This window comes from Musca autumnalis, unplaced genomic scaffold, assembly GCF_047663935.1.
Source record: "Musca autumnalis isolate F117 unplaced genomic scaffold, ASM4766393v1 scaffold_1, whole genome shotgun sequence".
Lineage (NCBI taxonomy): Eukaryota > Metazoa > Arthropoda > Insecta > Diptera > Muscidae > Musca > Musca autumnalis.
In genome coordinates, this window is record NW_027411644.1 from 240,849,332 (window position 1) to 240,870,301 (window position 20,970).

General features: G+C 36.0%; 1 protein-coding gene across 1 annotated transcript; it reads right to left on the reverse strand.

Moving 5' to 3' along the window:
- Positions 1 to 733: 733 nt before the first annotated feature.
- On the reverse strand, positions 734 to 20,658 carry LOC141389292 (protein toll-like). Its single transcript, XM_073960629.1, has 2 exons — positions 19,318 to 20,658; positions 734 to 3,701 (listed from the first exon to the last, which is right to left on the reverse strand). The coding sequence occupies exons 1-2, from the start codon at positions 20,589 to 20,591 to the stop codon at positions 1,625 to 1,627; spliced, it is 3,351 nt and encodes a 1,116-aa protein (XP_073816730.1). The 5' UTR covers positions 20,592 to 20,658; the 3' UTR covers positions 734 to 1,624.
- Positions 20,659 to 20,970: the final 312 nt, after the last annotated feature.

Here is a 20,970-nt window from a genome sequence, read left to right on the forward strand (position 1 = left end):
TAACCGTCGAAAGGAGAAACCGATTTGGTCCAAACGTTGTACATTGTATTATATAGATGTCAGAAGTATTGTGTGTTACGTATTTTCTGTAGGTCTGAGGCTGAGGGTATATCTCTGCCGGCCAAGCCGACTGATACTTTTTTACTTGTCTACTCTACCTTATCTAATGTTGGTAAAAATATTGCGACATGCAAAGTTTGGACAAAATCGGAAATTTCATTCAGCACATCTGCCAGGTATACGAACATATGGCGTTCCTTATTACTTTGTAATGTGTAAAATATTTGTTTTTCCTTGGCAATTGTTAGAAATATTTGATTATTTAATCTAATGGTAATGCAGAAGGTTGCAGGATTATATAACCTTGTAACGGATTTTCGGTTATTGTAACTCCATATTTTTGCTAGCCATTAGTCTGGTTGATTGAAACAATTACCGCTATAAGACGTTTTAACAACCAAACTACATCTAGACTTATTAAAGTGAAGTGAACAACTAACGTGGGATCTTGAATCTGAATAGGGTCACGACGTCACTATTTGTGAAATGGTATCAGATATGCATATCGTTGTTGAGTTTGAGAAAATAGAAAAACATATTCTAAAGTGTTAAGTGCAATAGTGACCACCTTTGATTGTATAAATTATTAAATAATGCATTTGTGTGTAAAAAAACTAAAATAAAATTTTCAGTATACAACTACAACCACATCAATACTAAAAAAAAAACAAACAATTAAATTTTAAAAATTTTTTTGTTCATTTATTTTGTGTATATGTATAAGTGTTTTATTTTAATAATTAATTACATACATATGTAGTTTATATTTGCATTTTGTTTTGTATATTTCCCATTTTCTCTGTTTTGTTTTTCTTTTTGTTTTATACTAACTATAATTAAAAACTTACAAATAAATATACGATTTTGTTAAAAGCTATATTTGAGTGTGTTTAAAAACAATATTGCATGATCAATCATTAAACGAAAGTTCATTGAACAAAAATTATAAAAAAATTGAGATTTGATATAAGGCGAGTTTGTAATATTACAATATATAAAAAAGAAATTAGGGATATAAATTACAAGTCATATAAAATGTAAAAATATAATAAAATTAAGGGTAATTAAGTAGTTTGAAAAAAAGCTTTGTTTTTTTTTATAGTATTTTGTTACAAACTAAGAAATTTTGTTCCAAAAGCTTCATATCATTTTCTTAAACATTTGAACACTGTTGTAGTCAAATATTTTTTTAAGGAAATTTGTGTACAAAGAAACATTAAACTTATTTGGAAAATTGTAAAAAAAAGAAACTACTTTTAAAAATAATTGTCAATGTTGGGTTTTTTGTTTTCTTTTTTCTTGTATTAATTTGAAGCTTTTTAAAGCACTTCAGTCCGTTTGATATTCATTTGGTGGTGATGGTGGTAGTTGGTTGATTGATTATTTGGATGAGTGGTGATGTTGATGATCATGATACGTGGTGGTGGTGATCTTGAGATTTCGGTTGCGGCTGAGTTGGATTTCGGAGACATAAAGACAGTTAGAGTGTGAGAGATAAAGCGCTAAAAATGTTTCATCGGTATAGTACATCATCAAATTGAAACATTTCCGCCTTCTCCCAATTCTATACATCACTCTGTTTGGCATTTGTGTTAATGATGAATGCGCCATTAATGTGACCATTTTGCATTGTTGTTGTTGTCGTCGTCGTTTTGCCATTAGCATAGCAATCTGAGGTCTTACCATTGCCATACATAACGGCAGTTTGTGTTGCTCCCACACCATTCAAATGGGCAATGAGAGGATTTTTTGTTGTCTCTCCAGGGGGTGTGGTAAGTGTTGGTGTAACCGGTGATGGTTTTATCAGTTCCAATTTGTCATCTGTAGATCCCTTCATTGGCACTTTCACCAAACCTTTACGATCTTTGTGGGGCAGGGCAAAACGTAACTTATCCCAGAACCATGGATCCCCCCACTTCAAATAGGTATTCGTTTGTAGATATGCCTGGAGATCAGCGTCCAAATTGGTCATGTTTTCCAAGTCACCATAAACAATAATAATCAGACGCGGCCGTCTCTCATCCAATGGGGCCTTATGGGCTGCCTTGAATTCCATTTTTGCCCATTCGGATTCAACGTAATTTTGCGATAAGACGACTATTGTTCTTCGGGACTCCTCCACAGAGCGAATTATTTGATCGGGAATACAGTCACCAACCAGCCAGTCACGTACATGAACACATAGCTTGAAACTGGGAGTGCCATTTTCCAATTGTGGCACCAAATAGTCAGCCACAAATTGTTCATCTTTATGCGAATACGATACGAAGGCGTCATATTTCATTTGTATACCCAGTTCGTCCAGTTCTTCTTCTGTGACACAACCCAAAAACCATCCACGGGTATACAAAAATATCTTAATGTGAGTCTGGAACTTGTAATAACAAGCTGCCATGGCACCAATTAAAAAGCCCATAACGGCTATCGCTATACCAATGGCCAAGTATATATCATTCTCTGAACAAATATCGGTAATGGACAGTTCGCTTATGAATTTGGTGGTGGGGAAATTGACACAGACCATGCGATCAAAATCCTGTATCAAATTGTATTTCCTTTGGGCAAACATAAACAATGGTTTGGCATTACAGTCACAGTTCCATGGATTTTCCGACAAATTAAGGGATTTCAAGGCCATGCTTTCGTTCAAGAAGTTAATGGTACTTTCATTCAAATATTTCAAATTGTTGTGGCGCAAATCGATAGAACTTAAATTCCTTGGTAACTGGGAACCTTCAATCGTGGATAAGTTATTGCCGGAAGCATATATTTTCACAACACTGCTATATCCGGGTGTCATGGCTGACGGCAGTTCAATTAAATTGTTATTTTCCACATTCAATTCGATGCCGACCAATCCACCCAATAAGGGGGGTAGTTCTGGCAAACGTGTCCTATTGCCATTGTTACAATTCACCACCAACATTTTATCGTATGAACGAACCAAGCATGTGCACCCTGCAGGACAACGTTTGGGTTCGGAATTTTGCATATCGTATGGACACACCAGATCCATGGGATGCAAATCCTTAACCAGTCGCCCATTAAGTGGTTCAGGTGAACTGCAAATCAAGTTGTCAACATTAATTTTCAATAACTCCTGCACTTGAAGTCCTTCTTCACCGCGCAGATATTGCACAAAACGCAATAGGGCACAATCACATTTCATGGGATTAGCATTCATATCCACACTGATCATGGCAGTCAGCTTATCAGATGCATTAATGCCCCAAAAATTCACAACTTCTATCTGATTGTGCGTCAAATTAACTTCAAGTTGATCCTTATTCAAGAATTCCAGATCAACTTCATTTAAGGTCGATATGTTGTTATAGCTTAAATCCAATTCTTTTAAGTTTACTAAGATTGTCCTCCAATCGGAACTAATATACATTATGGAATTATTTCTCAAATTCAGAGTCGTTAAATTTGTGGCTGACTGGAATGGCGATGCTGCATTTGAGGGTGAGAGATCTCTATCGATGTATGTCTGAATGTGTTCGCTAAAGGTTAAACGATTATTCTGCAAGTTTACATCTTCCAAATTGTGGGCATTGATAAAAGCTTCATAGTTGATAATGGTCAAATGATTGTTACTTATATCCAATTTTTTGAGATTTTTTAAAGATGAAAAGATTTCACTGTAATGGAAAAAAAGAAAGAAAAAAAATTAAAAATATTTTTTATGTATTTTTTTCGGGAATATTTGTCTTGTAATTTAAAATTAAATAAAACAAGTAAAAAAGCATTAAGTTCGGCCGGGCCGAACTTTTCATACCCTCCACCATAAAATATTCATTCCTGTCCCCAACTTTAAGTGAAGACGTTAAAATGTCAGATAATGTACATAAAATGCTTCATTCGGGAGGCCCTTTTTATGGTGCCTATATCTAACTGTTGACAATTTTTGGTGGGCTAGAAATTGGGAGGTACTGTTATATAGGGGTTATAATAAAACATGGGCCTATGATGACAGTTTTTGATGGGAGCCTTTAATGTCAAATAACTCCTAATTCGGTTACAAAATTTAGCTAGAATCCTCAAAATATCGAAAATCGGTACATAACGTGGGAACTTCAAATGTCATTAACAGCTAGTTCGGAGGTATCTGGGCTATACGAAAATATGAACTTAAATGAACAATTTTTGTTGCAGAATTTTTTAAATTTCAAAGTACAGAAAGTTACAAAAACATGGACCTACGTTCAGTTAAACATTTTAAGTAAAATCCTCAAAGTACCGAAAATCGGGAAGTATCGTTATATTGGGGCTATGTTGAAAATTGTTGATGCAGATGTGTGGTGACCACTACAACCTTCAAATGTCAAATTACAGTTAGTTCTGTTAAAAATTAAAGCTAAAATTGCCAAATTACTGAAAATTGGGAGGTACCGTTACATGGGAGCTATATCCGAACATGGACCTATGTTGACAATTTTTGATGGAGAGGTGTTGTGACCGCTAAGAACTTCAAATGTCAAATTACTGCTAGTTCGGTTTAATATTGTAGCTAAAATCATCAAATTACTGATAATCGGGAGGTACCGTTATATGGGGGCTTTCTTGACAATTTTTGGTGGAGAGGTGTGGTGACCACTAAGAATTTCAAATGTCAAATGTTCAAGTTACAGACAATTCGGTTAAAACTTGTTGGTAAAATTCTCAAAATACCTGAAATCGGGCGATAACGTTATATGGGGGCTATTCCAAAACATGGACCTATGTCCACTAGTTATATAAGTTTATTGACATTTAAGAACCCTAAATGTCAATTGATAGCTAAATCGGTCTGAAAATGTAGATAAAAACGTCAAAATGCCGTAAATCGGGGGGTACAGTTATATGGGGGCTATACCAAAACGTGGACCTAGGTCCACAACTTTTGTTATATAAGTTTAGTTACACTTAAAACCCCTAAATGTCAAATTATAGCTATATCGGTCTGAAAATGTAGCTAAAAACGTCAAAATACCGTAAATCGGGGGGTACCGTTATATGGGGGCTATACCAAAACGTGGACCTATGTCCACAACTTTTGTTAAATAAGTTTAATGACACTTAAGAACCCTAAATGTCAAAATATAGCTAAGTCGGTCTGAAAATTTAGCTAAAACCGTCAAAATACCGTAAATCGGGGGGTACCGTTATATGGGGGCTATACCAAAACGTGGACCTATGTCCACAACTTTTGTTATATAAGTTTATTGATACTTAAGAACCCTAAATGTGAAATTATAGCTACATCGGTCTGATAATGTAGCTAAAAACGTCAAAATACCGCAAATCGGGGGGTATCGTTATATGGGGGCTATACCAAAACGTGGACCTATGTCCACAGCTGCTAATATATAAGTTTATTAACACTTAAGAACCCTAAATGTCAAATTATAGCTACATCGGTCTGATAATGTAGCTAAAAACGTCAAAATACCGTATTTCGGGGGGTACCGTTACATGGGGGCTATACCAAAACGTGGACCTATGTCCACAACTTTTGTTATATATGTTTATTGATACTTAAGAACCCTAAATGTCAAATTATAGCTAAATCGGTCTAAAAATGTAGCTAAAAACGTCAAAATACCGCAAATCGGGGGGTACCGTTATATGGGGGCTATACCAAAACGTGGACCTATGTCCACAACTTTTGTTAAATAAGTTTAATGACACTTAAGAACCCTAAATGTTAAATTATAGCCAAATCGGTCTGAAAATGTAGCTAGAACCGTCAAAATACCGTAAATCGAGGGGTACCGTTATATGGGGGCTATACCAAAACGTGGACCTATGTCCACAACTTCTAATATATAAGCTTATTAACACTTAAGAACCCTAAATGTCAAATTATAGCTATATCGGTCTAATAATGTAGCTAAAAACGTCAAAATACCGTATATCGGGGGGTACCGTTATATGGGGGCTATACCAAATCGTGGACCTATGTCCACAACTTTTGTTATGTAAGTTTATTGATACTTAAGAACCCTAAATGTCAAATTATACTAAATCGGTCAAAAAATGTAGCTAAAAACGTCAAAATACCGCAAATCGGGGGGTACCGTTATATGGGGGCTATACCAAAACGTGGACCGATATAGCCCATCATCGAACTTGACCTGCCTGCAAACAAAAGACGCATTTTCCCAAAATTTCAGCGTCCTATCTCCATTTTTGTGGATGCTAGAGTGATTACCACAGACGGACGGACGGACGGACGGACGGACGGACGTGCTCAGATCGACTTAGAATTTTACCCTGATCAAGAATATATATACTTTATAGGGTCGCAAATGAGTATTTCAATGCGTTACAAACGGAAAAACAAACTTAATATACCCTCCATACTATGGTGGAGGGTATAAAAATTTAATTAAATAAATTGTATATTTCTTTTTATACCCTCCACCATAGTATGGAGGGTATATTAAGTTTGTTTTTCCGTTTGTAACGCATTGAAATAATCATTTGCGACCCTATAAAGTATATATATATTCTTGATCAGCGTAAAATTCTGAGTCGATCTGTGCATGTCCGTCCGTCCGTCTGTGGTAATCACTCTAGCATCCACAAAAATGGAGATAGGACGCTGACATTTTGGGAAGATGCGTCTTTTGTTTGCAGGTAGGTCAAGTTCGATGATGGGCTATATCGGTCCACGTTTTGGTATAGCCCCCATATAACGGTACCTCCCGATTTGAGGTATTTTGAAGTTTTTAGTCACATTTTCAAACCGAATTAGTTATAATGTGGCATTTAGGGTTCCTAGTGATCAACAAACTTATGTTCCAAAGGATTTGGGCATAGGTCCATGTTTTGGTATAGCCCCCATATAACGGTACCTTCCGTTTTTCGGTACTTTGAGAATTTTAGCTACAATTTTCACCCGAACATTTGAGGTTCTCAGTGGTCATTAAACTTCTCCACCGAACATCGCCAACATAGGTCCGTGGTTTGGTATAACCCCCATATAACGGTACCTCCCGATTTTCGGTATTTTGAGAATTTTAGCTACAATTTTCACCCGAACTAGCTGTAAATTGACATTTGAGGTTCTCAGTGGTCATTAAACTTCTCCACCGAACATCGCCAACATACGTCCATGGTTTGGTATAGCCCCCATATAACGGTACCTCCCGATTTTCGGTATTTTGAGAATTTTACCTACAATTTTCACCCGAACTAGCTGTAAATTGACATTTGAGGTTCTCAGTGGTCAGCAAACTTCTCCACTGAACATCGCCAACATAGGTCCATGGTTTGGTATAGCCCCCATATAACGGTACCTCCCGATTTTCGGTATTTTAAGAATTTTAGCTACAATTTTCACCCGAACTAGCTGTAAATTGACACTTGAGGTTCTCAGTGGTCATCAAACTTCTCCACCAAACATCGTCAACATAGGTCCATGGTTTGGCCCCATATAACGATACCTCCTGATTTTCGCTATTTTGAGAATTTTAGCAACAATATTTAATCGAACTATCTGTAATTTGACATTTGAATTTTCAGTGATCACGAAACTTCTTCACTGAAATTCATCAACATAGGTGCATCTTTTCGTATAGCTCCTATATAACGGTACCTCCCGATATTCGGCATTTTGAGGGTCTATATTGTTTGATGGAACTACCCTCAATTTAAATTGAGTTTTTAGGTTCTCTGCAGTTACGAAACTTTTCCACCACAAATTATAAAGGTAGGTTGACACTTTGATATAGTCCCGTATGTGGTACCTTTCACCTGGCTGAACACATTTTTTAGATTAGATTTGATAATTATGACAATTGGTGTATCTATACATGGTCGAAAATTTTTTCCATCTAAAATTGTAAAAGGACACTAATTATTCCATTTTAACTAAGACTATTTTATGGTGGAGGGTATAAAAATTTCGGCCCGGCCGAACTTAACGACTTTTTACTTGTTATTTTTAGGTAAGTATTTTTTTTGTCAAACAAGTGGTAGCAGTGTAAGTATCTACCTAGAAATAATATACATATTCGATAAAGCATTCCTAGCAACTTCAATTGTTATTGTTTTTTTAGTAGCAGAGTTTCCCAGGTGTTTGTGAAAATGTGAAACGAAGAGCGAAAAAGAAAGATGTTATGCGCAGTGCACCTTAACTAACTTTAAATCTAAACAGCAATGTTTATAGATGATTGATTTTTTTCTAGGTTTTACCATTTTTGAGATATAGAGGTTCAGATCAATATTCAAGATTTTTTCTTAAGTCTTCCAGATTTTGTTTGAAAACTGCAAATTCTTTCGAAATGGGTAGCTGTGAACATTGGATTTCGTAATTTTTTCCTAGGTTGTACCATTTTTTGAGATATATAAGTTTAAGTTGGGAAATTACAGTCATGACATTGTTTTATAAGGAGGCGATACAGTCAATCCATTTTCCTAATTTGAACTTCTATATCTCAATAACGGTAAAAACTACGAAGTCAATCTTGTAGAAAATGTTCATAGCTTCAACATTTTCCTTAGTTCCATTTCGACAGGACTTGCGGTTTCCAAGCAAAATTGTGAAAACCTAATAAACCCCTAAAAATTTCAACCTGAATCGCGATTTAAAATGCTAACGCCATATTAGCAAAATCATCGAAAACAAGTAAAAAAGTACCAGTCGGCTTTGCCGACAGAGATATACCTTCAGCCTATGTGAATTGAAACTTTCATCTACGGACAGATCGAATGTATTTAGGGTCTCTTCAGATTCTTGTGGTTTTTTGAACTTCCCGAAAAAATATGGATTAGGATTAAAGTTCAAAATTGCTGCGGAGCAGGTATTTGAAGGCATAGACCTATTATGGAAGTGGACCTTATTTTGAGAGTCATATCTTTTCGATAGATATCGAGCGCACTAGTCATTTCAGTGGGTCACATACATTTCCAAAGTACCTTCGAATAGACCCTAAACTGCACTTAGACACAAATGTTTAAATTTTGTGGGAGAGGTATCCTAAAGAGGGGACCGATATGGGCCATTTAAGAAGTTAAACTAAATTTGGACAAAATATTAGGATATCCAAAATATGGACCAAATTGGTTGTCCGGTTCGAGAGATATCGTGCATGCAATTTTAGTTTCAATTATTAAATATTGAGGGGAAGTTGTGTACCGGTATTCCCCATCTTCGAACTAAAGCTAAGTATGGACAAAATATGACGAAAGCCAATCAATGATCAATTCGAGAGTAAGTAATCATGTTCCACTACATATGGTGCCATGGGAGGTTTTTACACCTTTCGGGCTCTTTTCTCAAGAAGTATGGACTTGCCCCTGAAAAACTTGTACCATTGTAATGGAGGCAGCGAATGCAAGTTGCTGCAACAAAAAATCAAAGCAATTTGAGAGCAGTTCCTAAACTAAACATTTCCGACATTTTGTATTGGTGTTACCGAAGGATTGGACAAAGATCAGGCTCAAATATAGACTATATTTGAGCCTGATCTACATCTGATAGCTATATTAGGATGTTCAAAGAATGTACTAATTCGGTTCAAGAGTTATCGTGTGCACAACATTTTTGAACTTTTGTGGAGGAGGTACCTGAAGGAGTGGACCAATATGGCTTATCTTCGAACTTAAACTATGTTGGGGCAAAATATTACTTAAGATAAATTTGGGACCGGAACGGCAAATCCTTTCGAGAGTTATTTTGCGCTCCAACCACTACACTCATATGGGTATTTTTCATCTTTCAGGCTATTTGCTCAGGAAGTATGTACTTGCCCCTGATGAAACTTGTACCGTTGTATGCAGGGCAGTGCATAAAAGTAGTTACAACAAAAATCATTGCGATCTTAAATCTGGTTCTAAACTGAACTTTTCGAAATTTTGTGTGGGAGGTACCAGAAGCGGAGGACCGATCGAGTCCACATTGGAACCTCATTTAAGTCTGGTAGAAATTTCACGATGTGCAAATCGTTTGCTCGCTTCAAGAGTTATCGTGCGAACAAATTTTCCGAACAGGTTCGAACTTTTGTGGGGGAGGTACCGAAAGGAGTGGACCGATATAACCCATCTTCGAACTTAAACTAAGTTTGGACAAAATATTACGAAAGCCAATTTTTGGACCGAATCGGTTGATCCCTTAGAAAGTTATCCTGCGCTCCAGTCAGATAGACAGATAGACGGACGCACATGGCTAAATCAACTCTAAATTGTTTGATACGGATTTCGTCCAAACATACTTGGGGTCTAAAACCATTATTTCCGTATGAAAGTGTATATACCCTCGTTAGCATAAATACTAAGGGTATAATGAAGGAAGTATTAAAATAGATTTTTCCAATATTTTCTACTACATAATACATGTGAAAAAAAATTAAAAATAAAATATTTTTGACCAAAATGTGCTTATTTCGGCTGTAACATCGAAAGTATAATACCGATCTATATGATTTTAGTCTCATTTGACTTGCCGTGAAGTTTTGATCCACAACAAATTTTGATGTAATTTTTTACCTCCAAATGGGCCTTTATTTTGAAAAAAGTTGACTTAAATTCAATGTACCAAAAATCTTTGATGTAGCGCTAAAAAATAACCTTCTTTTTAGAAATGGAATATGAAGTAATTGACAATATGTTTTATATACCCTTATTAGCCTTAATGCGCAAGTATAACAATAAAATGCATTTACCATTTGCATAAAAAAAAGAATATTAAGAACTTTATTATATTAACATGATTTTAAAAAGTCTCTATTAAATTCAATCGCAACTGAATTTACTTGCTCCACTCTCCATTTTATAAAAGCACAATTGATTTTGCTTCATCATCCAATAAGTTTATTTATATTGTCTTCCCATCAACTCTTCAGTTTTTGTTATCTTTATTTTTATACCCTCAGCATTTATGCTAACGAGGGTATATACACTTTCATACAGGCAAAATGTGCCTAATCGAAATAATGGTTTTAGACCCCAATTATGTTTGGACGAAATCCGTTTCCGACAATTTGGAGTCGATTTAGCAATGTCCGTCCGTCTGGCTGGAGCGCACGATAACTCTCGAACGGATCGACCGATTATCTATACTTATAAAAGAGTTCAGTAATGATGACTCACTGACTCACTGACTCACTGACTGACTGACTGACTGATAATCAACGCCCAGACTAAACGGCTAAAGCTAGAATCTTGAAATTTTGGGTGAGGGTCACTCTTGGTCCGAAGGTGTCAGATAAGGCTGGATTTTTGGAAATTCGAACTAGAACTGTACTAAAAGTACTAAAAGGTACTAAATATGGTACCCTTTGTATTAGGCAAACGCGAAGAGCTAGAATTCTGAAATTTGGAATGAGGTTCACTGATGGTGAGTTAGAAAGGTGTAACAAATGGTTTTTGGAAATTCGAACTATAAGTGTACGAAAAGTACTAAAAGTTACTAAATTTAGTACTATTTGGTATTACGTGAACGGATAGAGCTAAAATCTTGAAATTTGGAATGCAAATCAAGATGCAAATTAGAAAGATGAGTTGATACAAGGAGGTGGTTTTGAAAATGTGCACTCATGTGTACGAATAGTACTAAATGGTACTAAATTTGGTACAATTTGAATTAGGGCGAACCGATAAAGTTGGAATTCTGAAATTTGTGAATTACTATTACTGTTGGAGTGCAGGTTAGAGATATGGAGGTAGTTTTCAAAGTTCGTACATATGGGTACGAAAGGTACTAAATAGTACCAAATAAGGTGCAATTTGGATTTGGGGGAACGGATGGAGCTGGAATCCTGAAATTTAGAATTAGGATTACTGTCGGGGTGTAGGATAGAAGTATTGGAAATTCGTACTTATGGCAACGAAAAATACTAAATGGTACCAAATTTTGTACAGTTTGGATTTGTGTGATCAGATACATTTGGAATCCTGAAATTCGAAAGTAAGATTACTTTTGGAGTGTTGGATAGAAGTAGGTTTGGAAATTCGGACCTATGGGAACAAAAAGTACTAAATGGTACTAAATTTGGTACAATTTGGAATACGGTGATCTGATGCAGCTGTAATTCTGAAATTTGGAATTAAGATTACTGTTCGCGTGTAGGATTGAGGTAGTTGTGGATATTGGTACTCTTGGGTACGAATAGCACTAAATAGTACCAAATTTGGTACAATTTGGATTTGGGTGAACGGATATAGCTGAAATTCCGAGATTTGGAATAAGGAGTACTATTGGAGTGTGGATAGATAAAGTTTTGGAAATTTTTAGTTATGGGTAGGAAAAGTACTAAATAGTACTAAATTTGGTACAATTTAGATTTCAATGATGGGATACATTTGGAATCGTGAAATTCGGAATTAAAATTGATGTTGAAGTGTTGATAGAGGTAGGTTTGGAAATTCGTACTTTGGATACGAATAGTACTAAATGGTACCAAATTTCGATTTGAGTTATCGGATGTATCTGGAATTCTGAAATTCGGAATTAAGCTTATTGTTTGAACATAGCACTGAGGTAGTTTTGAAAATTTGTACTTATGTGTACGAAAAGTACTAAATGGTACCAAATCTGGTACAATTTGGATTTGGGTGAACGGTGAACTGGAATCCAGAGATTCGGAATAAGGATTACTGTTGGTGTGTAGGATTGATGAAGTTTTTGAAATTTTTAGTTTTATGGGTACGAAAAGTACTAAATGGTACCAAATTTTAATTTATGTGATTGGATACATTTGGAATCCTGAAATTCGGAATTACGATTACTGATGGAGTGTTGAAAGAGGAAGGTTTGGAAGTACGTACTTTGGATACGAAAAGTACTAAATGGTATCAAATTTGGTACAATTTGGATTACTGTGATCGGATGCAGCTGTAATCCTGAAATTTGGAATTAAGATTACTGTTGGCGTGTAGGATTGAGGTAGTTGTAGAAATTCGTACTCATGGGTACGAAAGTACTAAATGGTACCAAATTTGGTACAGTTTGCATTTGGGTGAACGGATATAGCTGGAAACCCGAGATTTGGAATAAGGAGTACTGTTTGAGTGTAGGATTGATAAAGTTTTGGAAATTTGTAGTTATGGGTAGGAAAGTACTAAGTAGTACTAAATTTAGTACAATTTGGATTACAGTGATAGGATACATTTGGAATCGTGAAATTCGGAATTAAAATTGATGTTGAAGTGTTGGTAGAGGTAAGTTTAGAAATTCGTACTATGGATACGAATAGTACTAAATGGAACCAAATTTGGATTTGAGTTATCGTTTGAACATAGCACTGAGGTAGTTTTGAAAATTTGTACTTATGGGTACGAAAAGTACTAAATGGTACTAAATTTGATACAATTTGGATTTTGGTGATCTGATGTAGCTGCCATCCCCAATTTTGAATTTAAAATACCTGTTGAATTGTAGGATTGATAAAATTTTGGAAATTTTTAGTTATGGGTAGGAAAAGTACTAAATAGTACTAAATTTGGTACAATTTGGATTTGAGCGAACGGATAGAGTTGGAATCAAGAAATTTGGAATTAATATTTCTGTTGGAGTGTAGGATTGAGATATATAAGTAGTTTTTGAAATTCGTGCTTATGAGTGCGAAAAGTACTAAATTTGGTACAATTTGGATTTGAGCAAACGGCTAGAGCTGGAATCTTGAAGTTTGGAATTAAGATTACTGTTGGGGTGTAGGATTGATGAAGTTTTGGAAATTCGTACTTATATGTACGAAAAGTACTAAACGGTACTAAATTTGGTACAACTTGGATTTGAGCGAACGGGTAGAGCTAGAATCAAGGAATTTGGAATTAACATTTCTGTTGGAGTGTAGGATTGAGATATGCTACAACTTGGATTTGAGCGAACGGTTAGAGCTGGAATCTTGAGTTAATATTACTGTTGGGGTTAGTTTTGGAAATGCGTACTTAGTTTTAGAAATGCGTACTTATGCTTACAAAAAGTACTACATTTTGTACAATTAGGATTTAGGTGAAATTATAGCGCTCGAATCCTAAAATGTGGAATTAGGTACACTTAGGGGTACGAAATGGTTCCATGTATGGTACAATTTTGTATTGGATGAACGGATAGATCTGGATTCGTGAGATTTGGAATTAAGATTATTGTTATCATTTGCTTATAACATCCGATTTAAGAAATATGTGCCATAAATATACGTAAAAAGTTGTAAATGGCACAGGATTTGGTACAATTTGTTATTGTGTAATGGGAATTTTGAAATAATAGGAGGAGGTTCGTATGTATATATTTACATGTAAAGTACTAAATAGTTCTATAATTGGGTTGTTGGGTTAGGCCGTATTTGCGCTGAGAACCTCAATTAAAATATCTCAAAAAAAAATGTGGATTGCTCTTGATGTGTAGGCGTGACAAAAATCGAACTAAAGTGGTACGTATTAGTACACAAAATGTTTCCACCATTCTATATTATATATTATAAATGTACGCATACGAAGTAGCGGGCACTTTGCTAGTGTCAAATATTTGGCTTTCGTAATATTTTGTTCACACTTACTTTAAGTTGGGTTATATCGGTCCACTCCTTTCGGTACCTCCCCCACAAAAGTTCGAAATTGTTGGAAAAATTTGTGCGCACGATAACCCTTGGAGGGAGTAACCGATTTGATTCATACTTTGAACATGGTGAAATTTCTACCATACCTAGATGAGGTTCCAATATGGACTCAATCGGTCCACTCCTTCGAGTACCTCCCACACAAAATTTCGGAAAAGTGCAGTTAGGACCTGCTCTTGAATCGCTTTGATTTTTGCTGTAGCAACTGGTATTCACTGCCCCCATACGACGGTACCAGTTTCATCAGGAACAAGTCCATACTTCCTGAGAAAATAGCCTGAAAGTTGCATAAAAACCCCTATAACACCATGTGTAGTGTAGAGTTGGGCAATCTAGTTCCCGGAGCGGATCGATGTTTCCAGTTCCTATTCCCAAAAGGAACTAGTTCATTAATATAGTTCCATAGTTCCGAGACCAATATAGTTCAACGAATCTTTCTCTTTCATCGTTCCTTTCATTCCAAATAGTTCCGAGACCGAAATTGTTCAACGCATTTTTCTCTTTCATAGTTCTTTCCGTTCCAAATAGTTCCGAGATCGAAATAGTTCAATGAATATTTCTCTTTCGTAGCTCTTTCTGTTTCCTTCGTTCCAAATAGTTCCGAGACTGAAATATTTTCATGGTTTGGTGGATGAATTGACATAAAAATAAATAAATTGCAGCGAACAAACATTGAAGGAACCAGAAAAACGAAAGGAACTATATGAACTAAAGGAACTATATAAACGCAAGAGCTGGATATAATTCCAATAGTTCCTTGTCCGGAATAGTTCCTTGGAACTAGTTCGTTCCGGAACTACACAACTCTAGTGTAGTGGTTGGAGCGCAAGATAACTCTCGAAAAGATCTGCCGATTCGGTCCACAATTTGGCCTTCGTAATATTTTGTTCAAACTTAATTTAAGTTCGATGATAAGCTATATCGGTCCACTCCTCCAGGCTCTTGAATGGAGTGACCGATACTTTACACATCCAAATATGTCTACCACATATAGATCAGGTTTGAATATGAACTATATTTGTCCACTCCTTCGGGTACCTTCCACACAAAATTTAAGGCCCGCTCTTCAATCACTTTGATTTCTGTTGAAGCAACTTGCCTCCTTTACGTCGCCAAAAGTTTTTTTCCGATAAAGTCCATACTTTTTGGGAAAATAGCCTGACACTGTGTGTAGTGGTTGGGGCGCAAGATAGCCCTCGAACGGATCAACCGAGTTGGTCCAAAATTTGGTCCTCGTCATATTTATACCCTCAGCATTTATGCTAACGAGGGTATATACACTTTCATATGGGTTTTAGACCCTAAGTATGTTTGGACGAATTCCGTTTCAGACAATTTGGAGTTTATTTAGCCATGTCCGTCCATACGTCTGTCTGTCTGTTTGGATGGAGCGCACGATAATTCTAGAACGAATTAGCCGATTCGGTCCAAAATTTGGCTTTCGTAATATTTTGTCCAAACTTAGTTTAAGTTCGAAGATGGGTTATATCATTCCACTCCTTCCGGTACCTCCCCGACGAAAGTTCAAAAATGTTCGGAAAATCTGTGCGTACGATAACTTTGAAGGGAGTGACCGATTTGGACAAAACTACACATCCCAATATATTTACCAGATATATATCAAGTTCGAATATGGACTATATTTGTCCACTCCTTCGATATCTCCCACACAAAATTTCGGATAAGTTCACCGTAAAACCTGGCCTCGAATCACTTTGATTTTTGTTCGCTGCCTCAATTACGATGGTAAATGCTTTTTCAGGGGAAAGTCCATATTCTTGAGAAGACAGTCTAAAAGGTGAACGGGGCAACCAAATTGGTCCAAACGCTGGATCTCCTAATATTTTGTCTAAATTCAGTTTTTCTCCTGAAATGGCCGATATCGATCTTCTCCTTATGGTACCTCCCCCACAAAAGTTCAACAATTGTATGGATCTGTCAGTAGATGAAAGTATCAATTCAAATTGGCTGAGGGTATATCTCTGTTGGCAAAACCGACTGATACTTTTTTACTTGTTTTAATAATCTTCCTCTCGTGCAATTCCGCAAAAATGTGCACAACTTTTGTTGGTATTTTTGTTTTTTTTTTTTTTTTTAATAAAAATTTTGAAAGTGAAACACTCTTTTTTATACCCTCCACCATAGTATGGAGGGTATATTAAGTTTGTTTTTCCGTTTGTAACGCATTGAAATACTCATTTGCGACCCTATAAAGTATATATATTCTTGATCAGGGTAAAATTCTGAGTCGATCTGTGCACTTCCGTCCGTCCGTCTGTGGTAATCACTCTAGCATCCACAAAAATGGAGATAGGACGCTGAAATTTTGGAAAAATGCGTCTTTTGTTTGCAGGCAGGTCAAGTTCGATGATGGGCTATATCGGTCCACGTTTTGGTATAGCCCCCATATAACGGTACCCTCCGATTTACGGTATTTTGACGTTTTTAGCAACATTTTCAGACCGATTTAGCTATAATTTGACATTTAGGGTTCTTAAGTGTAAATAAACTAATATAACAAAACTTGTGGACATAGGTCGACGTTTTGGTATAGCCCCCATATAACGGTACCCTCCGATTTACGGTATTTGGACGTTTTTAGCTACATTTTCAGACCGATTTAGCTATAATTTGGCATTTAGGGTCCTTAAGTGTCAATAAACTTATATAACAAAAGTTGTGGACATAGGTCCACGTTCTGGTATAGCCCCCATATAACGGTACCCCCGATTTACGGTATTTTGACGTTTTTAGCAACAATTTCTGACCGTAGCTATAATTTGACATTTAGAGTTCTTAAGTGTCAATAAACTTATATAACAAAAGTTGTGGACATAGGTCCACGTTTTGGTATAGTCCCCATATAACGGTACCCTCCGATTTACGGTATTTTGACGTGTTTAGCTACATTTTCAGACCGATTTAGCTATAATTTGACATTTAGGGCTCTTAAGTGTCAATAAACTTATATAACGAAACTTGTGGACATAGGTCCACGTTTTGGTTTAACCCCCATATAACGCTTCCACCTGATTTATGGTATTTTGACGTTTTTAGCTACATTTTCAGACCGATTTAGCTATAATTTGACATTTGGGATTCCTAAGTGTCAATAAACTTATATAACAAAAGTTGTGGACATAGGTCCATGTTTTGCAATAGCCCCCATATAACGTTACCGCCCGATTTCAGGTATTTTGACGTTTTAAGTCACATTTCTAGACCGAATTAGCTATAATTTGATATTTAGGGTTCTTAGAGACCAAAAAACTTATATTCGAAAAAAATTATGAACATAGGTACATGTTTTGGTATAGCCCCATATAACGGTACCTCCCGATTTTCGGTATTTTGAGATTTTTACCTACAAGTTTTAACCGAATTAGCTGTAATTTGAACATTTGTCATTTGAAGTTCTTAGTCGTCACCACACCTCTCCACCAAAAATTGTCAAGAAAGGTCGATGTATTGATAAAGCCCCCATATAAAAGTACCTACCGATTTTCAGTAATTTGATGATTTTAGCTACAACATTAAACCGAACTAGCAGTAATTTGACATTTGAAGTTCTTATTGGTCACAACACCTCTCCATCAAAAATTGTCAACATAGGTCCATGTTCGGATATAGATCCCATATAACGATACCTCCCAATTTTCAGTAATTTGGCAATTTTAGCTACAATTTTTAACCGAACTAACTGTAATTTGACATTTGAAGGTTGTAGTGGTCACCACACATCTGCATCAACAATTTTCAACATAGCCCCAATATAACGACACTTCCCGATTTTCGGTACTTTGAGGATTTTACTTAAAATGTTTAACCGAACGTAGGTCCATGTTTTGGTATAGCCCCAAAACAAACCTCCCGATTTTCCGTACCTTAGCTCTATTTTTTGGACGAACTTTCTGTAATTTGAAAATTAAAAGCCAACAGAAATTCTGCAAAAAAATTGTTCATTTAAGTTCATATTTTCGTATAGCACACATACCTCCGAACTAGCTGTTAATGACATTTGAAGTTCCCACGTTATGTACCGATTTTCGGTATTTTGAGGATTCTAGCTACAATTTTTAACCGAATTAGGAGTTATTTGACATTAAAGGCTCCCATCAAAAACTGTCAACATATGTCCATGTTTTGTTATAACCCCTATTTAACGGTACCTCCCAATTTCTAGTCCACCAAAAATTGTCAACATACATGTTTAGATATAGGCACCATAAAAGGGCCTCCCGAATGAAGCATTTTATGTACCTTATCTGACATTTTAACGTACCCACTTAAAGTTGGGGACAGGAATGAAAACTAATTATTCCATTTTAGTTCAGAATATTTTATGGTGGAGGGTATGAAAAGTTCGGCCCGGAACTTAACGCTTTTTTACTTGTTGTATTTGAAAATGAAAAAACAACTCTTATTAAATGTAATGAACGGAGTGAATTTTTCATGACTCCGTGTGGACTGCATTGTAGTATGCAGTGAAATTAAGACCATACACTGCTAGACTTCCAGCGAGTTTCCAGAGAAGATTAATTAATGAGGATACTTTTAGACAATATATTTATATAAAAATAAAGATCCGACTTCTTATATTGGAAAGCGAAAGAAACTAGGCTTTTCATTTTAGTATAAAAATGTTGAAATACACTCGTTTATAAATTAGGAAGTATAAACATTACAATAATAGTATACAAATGAAACTTACCGTGTTATTTCAGTCAACTGATTGTGGTCCAATTTCAAAACTTGCAAATTCTTTGTGTTGCGGAATAAGTCGTCTGGCAAATTCGTTAAATGATTGTGGGACAATTCCAAACGTTGTAAATTCACTTGACTTTCGAATAGTTCTGCCGGTAATGTACCCAATTTATTGTATAGAATTTTAATTGTATCCAAGCCAGTGGAGTTGGCAAATAAATCACCTGGTATTGATTCTAAATCTGTGGTCAATCGAACCTCTGTCAAATCAGGTAAATTTGCCAAGAACCCTTTGGGCAAACTTCTCAAAGGCACACGGTTGTTCATTAAACGCAGCTTCACTAATTTCTTGTTATTTTTAAATAGACCCTCTGGCAGTGAACGGAAATTGTTATTATTCAAATTGATATTTGTTAAATTCGGTAGATTGTCAAATATATCCGGTTGGAACGTTTCAATGCCATTATTGCTCAAATCTAATTGTGACAGTGATGGCATGCTTTCAAACGTTTCCTTAGTTAGATTATGCAACTCATTGCTCCACAAATTCAACGTTTGTAAATGTTTTTGATTGCGGAATATGCCACGTGGTAGTGTCTTCAAACGATTATAACCCAATTCTATGAATTCGAGATTTTCCAATGTCGAAAATATATCCGCAGGCAATTCAACATTATTGGAACGCAAATCAATCCATGTTAGATTTCTCAGCGAATCATCGGCAAATAAATCTGAAGGCATGTGTAGAAGATGTGACGAGCTAAAACTTAAGCTACCCAATGGATGTAGACCACTCAAGTGTTCACGAGTTATATTTGTGCCCAAGTCATTATTGGTGCCAAACAGCAATCTGGTGTATTTTGTAACACCCAATTCTTGGAGTATACTGCCAATGGACAAATGTCCCGGCAATGGGCAATTTTGTATTTGAACTCTCTGGGCATTGCCAATGGACATTTTTGGCAGCAGCTTATAGTCCTTGTAGTTCATATTGTAACATTCAATCATGACATATTCACCGGGATGTACTCTTATTTCAATTTTGGTATTCTCTTTGGGGCATTGCATGTGTATGTCTGTCATGAATGGCATGCATTCACATTTGTTGCTTTGTGCCAGTTCTTTGCACTCATCGCGTAGCCGCAGGGCTTCATCCAGTGCTGAGACTAAAGGCAAGCATATACTAAGGCTGCAACAAAGCGCAATAAGTAGACTGCAGGTGGATGACATTCTTGTGAGATTTGGTGGCGTTTTTGAACGCCTATTAAATCGCAGATTCATTATTTTGTGTTGGCGTGGGTATTATTTTTTTGTGTGTGTTACTGGTGCTATTCCAATATTTTCTGTAATGAAAGAGATGGGAAATAAAATTATTAAAATTACATGTATTTGCCGTCTATATGTATTTATCTGTATTTTTTATTTGAGTTTAAGTTAATTTTTCGAATGTAAAACCATTTGAAGATTTGAAATAGTGGACCTGCGGACGTACAAATTTTATAATTGCAAATTAATATATATGTAGTAGGGCTTCTACAATCCATCTATTGATTAACCGGAACCCTAAATTATTTGGTGCCAGAATCCTAAGCTCTTTTTGGCGTCCTACAAGAGTACGAAATCGCCAAATTATTGCGCATATTTTAAAACGCCATCTGTA

Bases quoted from the DNA above. Each gene is read 5' to 3' on its own strand.
- LOC141389292 (XM_073960629.1), bottom strand. From the start codon at position 20,591: ATGAATCTGCGATTTAATAGGCGTTCAAAAACGCCACCAAATCTCACA. The intron at 3,702-19,317 runs GTAAGTTTCATT...TTTCCATTACAG, and splicing joins CAGTTGACTGAAATAACACG to TGAAATCTTTTCATCTTTAA.